Source organism: Vipera ursinii (assembly GCF_947247035.1).
Source record: "Vipera ursinii genome assembly, chromosome: Z".
Lineage (NCBI taxonomy): Eukaryota > Metazoa > Chordata > Lepidosauria > Squamata > Viperidae > Vipera > Vipera ursinii.
In genome coordinates, this window is record NC_139517.1 from 73,014,429 (window position 1) to 73,025,078 (window position 10,650).

Below are 10,650 nucleotides of genomic sequence, written 5' to 3' on the forward strand. Positions count from 1 at the left end.
CTACTTCCAAGCAGCATTTGCGTTTATTCATGACCTAACTGAAAACTGGACCAAGAAAATTCTTCTAATACTCCTGGCATAGAGAGGAGAGATTGGTGAATATTTATACAAGAGATTGGCTATCAAATCAGAGCAAATTGCACTGGCATAGTCTTGTGTTACTTCAGAGTCGTAGGAACTGGCTGGCTGAATACAACTTTGGATTCATGAATCCAACTTCTGATAAGACTCTGGTAAGATTAGCTGAGTCGTTCCGAAGCAAATCAGAGTACTTTCCACCTTGACACCAAATCTTACAATCAATATGCACTCCATGTCCCTCAGTAGACTTGCCGTCCATGAATTTGTTTTAGGCCCCCGTAACTGGTATAGGAAAAATAGAATTTTGGCAAACTGAATCATTCACGTTTTGTTTTTTTTTCCAAGATGATACCACTGTGGGCATTTAAAAACATGTTGTTATCGGTGCAGTTACACTAAATATTAGTGTTCTAATTAATGAAAAATAGAGTTAGCTAAGAAGTCAAAGTGAAACGACTGTTCCGGAGCTGTGTTCCACAATAAAATATCAGTGGGGGCTAACGAGGCAATCCTCCCGGGCGCTCTCTTGACCATTTCAATTTGAAGCTCCCTATAGCGAAGCTTTTTCTCAGCTCCGTCTTCTTTCTGGAGACCCATTTTAGCCTCCCACCACTCGTCCTCTCTTAGCCACCTGACTTGGTGCTCTCGGACGCCATCCTCTTCTTTCCACCCCCCCCCCTTCAGTTCCGTCTCCGTTTAGCGCTGAAGTGGCGCCCTCTTTAAATTAGGCGCCCAGGCAGCCGCCCTGAAGCCAAGATGGACCCAACCATTGGCAAGCAGGAAAAGGAAGTCGCTGAGAGCAGATCCTCCCACGTGACATGCGCGGAAGCAAAATGGACGAGTGACTGGAGGGGCTGTCTGTTCAATCCTCGATCATGAGCAGAAAGAATCAAGTTTCGTATGTGAAGCCGGCCGAACCCGCTTTCCTGAGTCGTTTCAAAGAGCGAATCGGCTATCGGGAGGGGCCCACTGTGGATACCAAGGTAACAGCATAACCGCCCCCCCCCTCTTTTTCCGTTCCTTTGACCCGCCCTTTCCTTAAAACCCATCCTCAGATCCTTCGTTCAGCACGAGGTGGAAAGTGGTAGCCCCCCCACGCCCCACCAGGGCTGCGAGAGAGGGCTGACAAGACTGTGGGGTCTGAATTTTCTGAGTCGGGACCACACCTGGAAAAATGCATCCAGTTTTGGTTATCACACTACAAAAAAGATGTTGAGACTTAGTTCCAGAGAAGAGCAACTAAGATGATTAAAAGCCTGGAGACTAAAACATATAAAGAACGGTTGCAGAATTTGGGTTTGGCTAGTCTAGAGAAAAGGACTTGCTGGGGTCATGATAGCAGTATTCCAGTATTTGAGGGGCTGCCACAAGGAAGAGAGGGTCAATTTATTTTCCAAAGCAAGGCAAGACAAGAAGCAGTGAATGGAAACTAATCAAGGAGAGATGCTACCTGGAATTAAGGAGAAACTTCCTAATAGTGAGAACAATTAACCAGTGGAACAGCTTGTCTTCAGAAGTTGGGCGTGCTTCAGCGTTGGAGATTTTAAAGAAGAGACTGGACAGCCCCCTATATAAGGGGCTGGACGAGAAGACGTTCAAGGTCCCTTCAAGCTCTACTCTTATTTAAAATACTTTTTTCCTTAGATCATTCAAAACTGTGGTATTGAAGAACTTTTGGAGTTCTCCAAGAATCACACCAAAGGCTTTTCAGGATTCATTTGGTCTGCAGATGAGAGCAATAGCACTGAGACTTATATACTGCCCCGTGGAGCTTGACAGCACTCTCTGGGCAGTTTATAGTGTCAGCATATTACTCTCAACAATCTGGGTCCTCGTTTTACCAACCTCAAAAGGATGGAAGGCTGAGTCAACCTTGAGCCCCGTCAGGATTGAACTCCGGGATATGGGCAGAGTTTGCCTAAAATACTGCATTCTAACCATCATGCTACCAGATTATATATCTTTGATTTGTCTAGTACTTTGGTTTAAAGCAGAATAAAGCAGCACCTTATTTGGGGGTCAAGACCACATTTAGCTTTTGAATATTGTGTTGAGACAGGCTCTAAGAAATATTGGTGAAGGCAAGAAAAATATTTTTATTTATATTTAAGTAACATACACTTCTTTATTTTTGCCCAATTAAAACTATAAATTGGTAACTACTTTTTAAAATGTATCTGAATAGGTACACCTAAAGTTTCCAGAAGCCTCTTGTAGTTCCTTGCAATATTGTAAGAGAACTCTTAAAAGTGTTGGAAAGAAAGGAGAGAATGACAAAGAGCAGAGTTAGTTGGTCAAAATATTAATAGTTGTTCAGTTTAGTAATCTGAGAAAAAGAAGCCCAAGCAATTTAAGGAGATCCCACTATAATGCATTTGCTGATAAATGAACTTAGAGTTTTGCTTGCTCAACTTTATCCAAGCTCCTTTTTTCTAGTAATTAAACCTGATTAATTAAACTCCATGCGAATCTTGCTTCCATGGTTGTATATTATTGTATATTAGGGGCTAGATAGATATTCAGAGCTCATTCAGAGTAGGAAGGATTGGATTAGATAAGTAGCAGTGATTTCTTCAAGAATTTTAGTTCATAAAAAGAAAAACATAAATTTAAGCTACAGAAAAACGAACACAAATATTCTATAGGATAACATATTTAACAGAATAACAGAGTTGGAAAGGACCTTGGAGGACTTCTAGTCTAACCATCTGCTCAGGCAGGAAACTACAATTTCAGACAAATGATTGTCCAATCTCTTGTTAAAAAACTCTAATTTTGGTGCACCCACAACTTTTGGAGCCAAGTCATTCCACTGATTAATTGTTCTAACTGTCAGAAAATTTCTCCTTAGTTCTACGTAGCTTCTCACCTTGATTATTTTTCATCCATTACTTCTTATCCTGCCTTCAGGTGCTTTGGAAAATAGGTTGACCCTCTCTACTTTGTGGCAGCCCCATGGAAATTAGAACCCTGTTATCATTTCACCCCAAATCCTTTTCATTAAACATACCCAGTTGTTGCAACAATTCCTCATATGTTTTAGCCTGCTATCCTAATCATATTTGCTTGGAATAAATTGCTTTATTCCAAGCAATTTGATGCTAGGTGGACTTTCTAATGGAAATATTAAACTTTTTAATGGATTGTGAGAATGTTATAGAAACTTATTTAATCCTTCCTGACCCATGGCGTACCACCATATGTCCTCAAAGACGCACATGATGCCCATTATTTTTAAGTAAATGGGACAGCTTGCAAGAAGTCTAAATTTCAAAACAATTAGGAATAAGTCCAGTAGAACTGGGAATATTCACTTCTGAATAGGGGTTTATTCCATTACATTGTTATGGGAATATGAGTTTATTCCATTCCATTATTATGTTTAACCATAACTAATGCTAACACTGCTGATCACTATTTCATTTTGCAGCGTGAGACAAAGTTGGAGAAACTGATTTATTTGGGAAAATCTCAGTATAGGTGAGCTCCAGCTACAAATCTAACATTATATAGAGCAGGGGTGTCAAACTCAATTTCATTGAGGGCTGCATCAGCATTGCGGTTGCCCTCAGGGGGCCGGGTGGGTATGGCCAGGGTGGGCGTGGCCTACCGGGTGGGTGTGGCTAGAGTGCGTATGGCCTACCGGGTGGGCATGGCCAGCTCAACATCGTTCGCATCAAGGGTGCCTATGGGGGCCTGGGCAGGAGTGGGACAGATCTGAGGGTCTCTGGCAGAAGGAGGGACTCTGGGCCGGGGCCAAGACAGCGGGGGCCGTTCCCTCACTGTTTCCAGGATGGCTTCGCGGGCCACATGAAACCAGTTCACAGGGCAGATCTGGCCCCCGGGCCTTGTGTTTGACATGTCTGATATAGAGCCTTGCAATCTAAAAGTATGAGAGCCACTTAGGTATCATGGTTAAAGTATTGGTCTAGAAACCAGGAGACTATGAGTTCTAGTCCTGCCTTAGGCATGAAAGGTGTGGTTTGTATCAGTCACTCTTTCTCAGCCCAACTAACTTCACATGGCTACTGTGGGAAAAAATAGGAAGAGGAAGGAATGTTATGTATATACAGTGCTTTCAGTTATTTATATAAAAAATAGTAAATACAAGATTTTAAAAAATCAAACGACTGTTTTGCTTTAGCAGGGGTTTGATGTATTTTTACAGTCCAGAATATATGATATGAACAAGTACTTCTTAAAACCAGGCCAAATGAAACAGATACGAGTGATACAGTTCTCATTTGAATGTGCACACTGGCTGGGAATTTTGGAAGTTACTAGACAGCAATAACTGTTAGGTCATCATATCAGAGGTATTTCCTTAACCGCACAAACAGAATGATCATGGTCAAAAAATCAGTGGAAGTGGAAGTGAAGTGAATTTTTATTGGTTTCTCCATTGAGTTTCCTTCCCCTGATCAAAAAACCTCCCTTCTCTTTCCCTGATTAAAAAATCAGGATCTGAATTTTGTTTCTCCACCTTGCAGGAGGATGTCACTTCCCTTCTTCACATGGAAGAGAACTCCATCAGTGGAGTACAGAAATAGAATTCAAATCTTCAAGATCTGAACTCTGGACTCAGCGGGGAGTTTGATATCCTCCCACAAGGTAGAGAAACAAAGTTCAGATCCTGATGATTTGAGCTCTGTTTCTATGCCCTGTTGAACAAGTTCCTTCTGAGTTGTGGAGGAATGCTTTTGGTGAAGTGCAAAAACAGATCAGATGCTGATGATTTGAATTCTGTTTTTGCACTCTGCCAGAGGTTTTCCTTTCCACATAAAGAAGGGACTTGAATTCCTTTGGCAGACATCTCATTTTCAGCCGGGCCCTGGAAAACAAAAGGAGAAGAAATTCAAGCAAAATGTGGAGAAGGAGTATGATAAGCAAGGAATGTGGGTCCCTGAGGTAAATGAGGGAGGCCTGGGAAGTCCAGCACAGGCCATGCAGGAGTGTTTCTTAGTCAGGGCTGAAAATTGTTGGATTTCAGCAGGGAGGATTTTCACCTACCTGAGCTTCCTCTTCTCTACCACAGTCACCCCTTGTTCCTTAACTGAGATGCTTCCTGCTTAATGACCAAATTCAAATAACAACTGCAACCAGAATTGCAGTTAATGAAGCAGTTGTGACATCTCAATGACCGCTTTGCATAATGACTGAGATTCTGAGCTCAATTGTGGTCTTAAATTAACTGTAGTTTTCTAATTATCAGTAATTATACGCTCCCAATGTACATTCTCTTGACAAGCTATAGATTTCCACAAAGAGTCACAGCTTTTTCTCAAATAGAGATGTTCCAGACCCATCTTTTATAATGCTGCAGAAAATTTATAATAGTACGATTATCTGTTGGCTTTGGAAGAAGTATGGTAAAATACCTGTGTAGATATGGTTGAGGAAAATGGGGGGGGGGAAGCTGTGAAAAGATACACCCTTTGGTAAAAGTTTGGATTTTTAAAGAAATACATAGCAAGTCTAGGCAAGTTTTTGTGCTAAGAATATCTTTTTTCTTTGCTATGGAAGTCACTTTTTCCTTATTTCCCTGTTGTGTTTATTAATAGTACATATTTTAATAATTTATATATATCCTTAGGTTATGTGTGAAGAAATAGCAAGCTTCTTTTCTAATCTGCATTAATTTGTATCAAGTTTTCCCCCCAATATCTTTTTATAGATTTGGATAAAATATTCCTTTTCAGAAAATTAGCTATATTATGTAGTTTGTTGGAAATATTAATTTTCTTTTGTAAATTTTAAAAAATTATTTTCCTCCTTGTTCTTAATAACTCTGTAATTGATCACTTCACTATTGAATGTTGGTATGTTAAATGTTTAAAATGATTTTTAATTTATCATTTTAAATATAAAGCTTGGTTCCATATATCTCCTGTGAGATTGCTCTATCTTCTAACAGAAGAAGGAAAAAAAATGAAAACTGTAACCTCTACAGTAGTCACACACCCTTAAGAGACATGGTTGTAGACTTTTTTTTTTACTTTTTTCTTTTAATCTCCCAAAATGCAGCACAGGTTTTTGACTACTCTACCTTTTTGAGGGGACAATGCCAGGGAGATGTCCCTTGGATGTATGATAGCCCCCATAGATAGATGATACAAAGCAGTGCTTTTCAATCTTTTCACAGATTGTACCACCCCTCTCTCACCCTTCTGCCAAGCCTTTCCCCCCTCCCCCTTCTACCAAGAAGCCTTTTTCCCCTCCCCCTTCTGCCAAAAAACTTTTTCCCCCCTCTCTCTTCTGCCAAGCCTTCCCTCCCCCCCTCTCTCACCCTTTTGCCATAAAGGATTTGACAGTAATCCAGTATGAGGTGATCAGGAGAAAGAATGCTAACTCCCAAGAATGAGGGGCTCAGAGGCAGCTACAAGCATGGGAGGGAGAGTGGGGGAGTAAAGAAAGGAAATCATACCTGATTGACAGGGAACATAGTAACCCTGCCCCTACTCCGCAGAGGGCAGATCCCTATCATCCCTAGCTCAGCAGGGGTCTTTCTGCCCCACTTGCAGACAAAGGAGGGCTCCAGTGAGGAAGAGGAAGAGGATTTAAGCAAGCTCAGCAACCCAAGTGGGGATTCAAAACAAATGTGCTTCGTGGGTAACCTCCCAGTATGACAGAAGTGACCCAAACCTGCTGCAACCACCCAGCAGACGGGGTGGGGGGGAATAAAAACCAAACAGCCCTCCCCCGGCTGCCATTCCTCAACAGACATGTTCACAACAACGAAAACTTTGTATGGGTAAATGCTTGGGTGGGTGGATGGGCATCTTGCTTAGCTGCTGTCTTGGGGGGGGTAAAGGGGCAGCTTCACCACCCCCAAACGCTGCGCTCTCAGAAAAGCAGGATGAAAACAACAAGGATTAAAGGTTAAAACAGAAGAGTGTCTCACAATGGTTTTCTTCCCCAGTTCCTTCTAACAACAAAAGAAAATGGGAGATTTGGGGGGGGGTTGTTTCAAAGGAAGGGAAAGAGGGGATTTGGGTCTGTGGGGGGCGCAGCAAGCGAATGATGAGGGCGCACGCTTCTGGCGTTCAGGGGGCAGACAGATTTTTTTTAAAAGCAAAACAAGGCAAAATAAAAATCTCCCATTCCACCCCCCCCCCCCAAGAGCTGGATGCGGATCTGCTCTTTTTAAAAATTGTTCAGAAGAGACACTCTTCTGTTTTAACCTTTTTTCCTGGTCGTTTTTCAGAGTTGTCATGCTGCTTTCAACAGAGGACAATGTTTCTTTTTTGGGGGGGAAAAGCTGCCCTCTTAGACCCCCTCAGAAAGCATTTCCTCTCTCTCTCTTCACTGCTTTTCTGACAAAAGCCTTTTCTCTTCTGTCTCCCCCTTCATTCTCTCTCTGATGTCCCCCCCCCTCCCCGTCTCCCTCTCCCACCAAAACTGCCTCCTTTTATATCCTCTCCTGTCTCCACTCTCCTCCTTTCTCTTCCTGGTGCACCGGAAGTGCCAATCCTGGGGCCTTTGTCTCGCCCTCGCAGCCCTGCAGCTCCTGAGGACTCTCTCATGGCAAGTCCTGCGCTGTGCCGCTTTGTTCCCTCCCCCTGCTACACTTATCTAGGCTAGGCAGGGTTGCGTACCACCTGCCAGGTGCCAATGTAACTGCATGCCACCGGTTGAAAAGCCCTGATGTAAAGAATTTCTAAGTGTTACTGCAAAGTAGGGGATAGGGCCCCATAGGGAGACTCAGAAAACTGGAAGAGAAGGTTAACTTCACCTCGTTAGCTCAACCATTTCACTATACAAACTTTCTTTCCCCGTATTTGAAGTTTCTTTTTTCAAGCGTAACCCTATTTGTGTAGGTTGGCACTTATATCTTTTCCAGAGAGAACAGCTTCCGGTTCCTGAAGATGACAGTGGAAGTGACAAGGAAGATGAACAGCCACAAGTGATTGTACTGAAAAAAGGAGATCTAACTGCAGAAGAAGTTGTGAAGATCAAAGAGGAGATCAAAGAGGTTTCTAAGGTCACAGGTATATTGTGGAATTGTTAATACCTAAGTCATTGTTGCACCATTTGTCCTCTAGGAAAAGGAGGCAGAATGCAATGTTGCTGTAGCAGGAGCCAATCCACTAGTTTAGTTTTCCACCCTTTGCAGGTGTCTGGAGGTTTTTTTTTTAAATAAACAAGCAAACAAACAAACAGGACTATACAGGAAGGATTCGTCTTTTCCTATGCTGTGGCTATCCACCAGGGTATTTTTTGTTTGCAAAACTTATATTTAAGAAAACCAGGAAATTCTACTTGCTGCAAAATTGCTGAGCTAATCAGTATTAACCGCAGTGGAAACAGGATTGATGTGATCAGTTATTGAATTATAATTACAGTAAACTATTTTTAAGTGCCTCTTTGTAAGGTATCCTTATTTGTTAACATCCTTTTATACAATGCTGACCAGTTTCCTGACTGATTTCCCCATTTATATGACTGACCAAGTCAAAATGACTGAGATACTGGTTTGAGATGGGCAGTTATACAAATTGAATAAATAAATCAACATTCTTCCCCATAAAAATTCTCTTAAAAATATCTCCCAGAATCAACAGGTTGGAATGGTCTGGATTTTAGGGAGTAAGTTGTTGCATAAGGTAGATGCTTTTATCCCCTCTTGCCAACCATTCATTTTAATGATTTTTACTTACATCCATCTGAAATGACCTATTCCTTTAACTACTGCTGTACTCCTTCATTTCTTGTATCCAACATGCTTTTATTTCATTTCATTTCTCTCCCCACTTAAGAAATAATGGGATAAGAATAGTAGGGGGGATGTGCTGGAGCTTGATAGCGATAGCTAAATTGGGGAGACAGATAACTTAGGCTGTCTTCTTGTTTTGAAGACAAATGCTTATGCTATTCTTCACATGCAAGTATTTTTTGTATTACTTTTAAGAACTTAACACACAAATTTCAGATAATTAAATCTTTTTAATCACAATTCAGGGAAAACCTTTTCTTATGGAGATGTGTTTAGCTGTTACATATTATTATTTTACTTTAAAAGTAATTTGCTCTGAGAGTAAAACTAACTTCTAAAATAAAGTTACCTCAGTAAGTTAATGTAGTGTTTTTTTAACAAGGCTTCCACTTAAATCCTGAAGAGTATTGCTGTCTTGTCAAAAACTCTTTACAAAATAATGTATGATGTGAACAGTAAATTGGGATATTAAACCTTTTTTGTCTATAGGCAATCCTTCAGTTATGGCCAAAATTGAGCCCAAAATGTCGTTGTTAAGTAGGAGAGTTATTAAATGAATTTTGCCCCATTTTATGACTCTTCTTACTATAATTGTTAAGTGAATTGCTGTAGTTGATAAGTTGGTAACACATTAGATAAGTGAATTTGGCTTCCCTATTCTTTTTGCTTGTCAGGAGGTTGTCTAGTTCATTTCTATGTGACAATGCAGAATATGATCTGAATATTTTGTATGTAAAATATGCTTTGTCAAGTAAGATACTTGATGTAATCTGTAGGATCATTGTAGTTAAGAAGAGAAAGTATGTAAAAGATCATTTGTGTATTACCTCTAGAAACTGATCCTGAAGATGGGAAGATTTTATTCCGGAAACCTCCTAAGCGTTCAGCAGAAGAGAAGTATCTTGGTTTGACAGTTACCTCAAGTAAGAAAATTAAAGAGATGAAGAAAAATTCACCAAATTTTCACAATTCAGCTAAACAAGTTAAAAATAGTAGCTTGCTTTCTTTTGATGCAGAAGAAAGTGATGATTAGGAACAATCTGTAATTGCTGTATACACTTTTTCTTAAAGCAAAATGCTAAAAGTACAGTATGGAAGCAGAAACACAGGCTTTAAATCTTATAAATGAGGCCTTTGCATTCTGCACTTAGAATTGCTTTCACATTTTTATCCATTATACCCATTGTAGAGTGTAAGACATTTTTACTTGGGACTAAGAATGTAAATATTACTTCAACAAAGCTTCCTGTTCTTTCTTAAATTGCTGAAGAAATTTATTAGGATTATGCTCATGCTGACTCTATTGATTTCAAACGGAAGATCCTGACACAATGCAGGCTTTAGTGGAAAAATATTTGGAAGTCCAAATATACTTGTAACTAGAAGTGGCTTATGTGTTGCTACAAAACATGTAGCAGGATTAATGATGCAAGGTTTCATCAAGGAGCTGATCTGAACAGCTGTTGTTTTAGTAAAGCTGATATTCTGCTGCTACTACTAAATGATTGTAAAATTATTTTATTTTTATTTATGGCTTAGCCCTATTCTTCAGCAAATAAAAAAAGTTTTCTCGATGTATATTATATTTTCTTCTTATTATAAATGATTATCCTTTAGTGTAAAAAATACAGCAGATACCTCAAATATATGATTGAGAAAGTCCCACTCAGTGGATTATCATGTGCAATTGCATCTTAAGAAAGGATATCCAATTTCTAAAGCATTCAGGACAGATGCTTATCAATTCTAACCTTCATTTTAAGCTGGAGTGGTAAGTTTGCCTTTCCTACCACTTGTAATGTATGGCCTCATGTCATCTCTGATAGCTATGCGCATACACTATAGTTGTGCCATTG

At 40.2% G+C, this 10,650-nt stretch overlaps 1 protein-coding gene across 1 annotated transcript; it reads left to right on the forward strand.

Annotated features, from left to right (window-relative positions):
- The first annotated feature begins 902 nt into the window (after positions 1-902).
- Positions 903-10,372, forward strand: KIAA1143. Its single transcript, XM_083378362.1, has 3 exons — positions 903-1,064; positions 7,922-8,069; positions 9,628-10,372. Exons 1-3 carry the CDS (start codon positions 957-959, stop codon positions 9,825-9,827), a joined length of 456 nt encoding a protein of 151 aa, XP_083234488.1. The 5' UTR covers positions 903-956; the 3' UTR covers positions 9,828-10,372.
- The last annotated feature ends 278 nt before the right edge of the window (positions 10,373-10,650 follow it).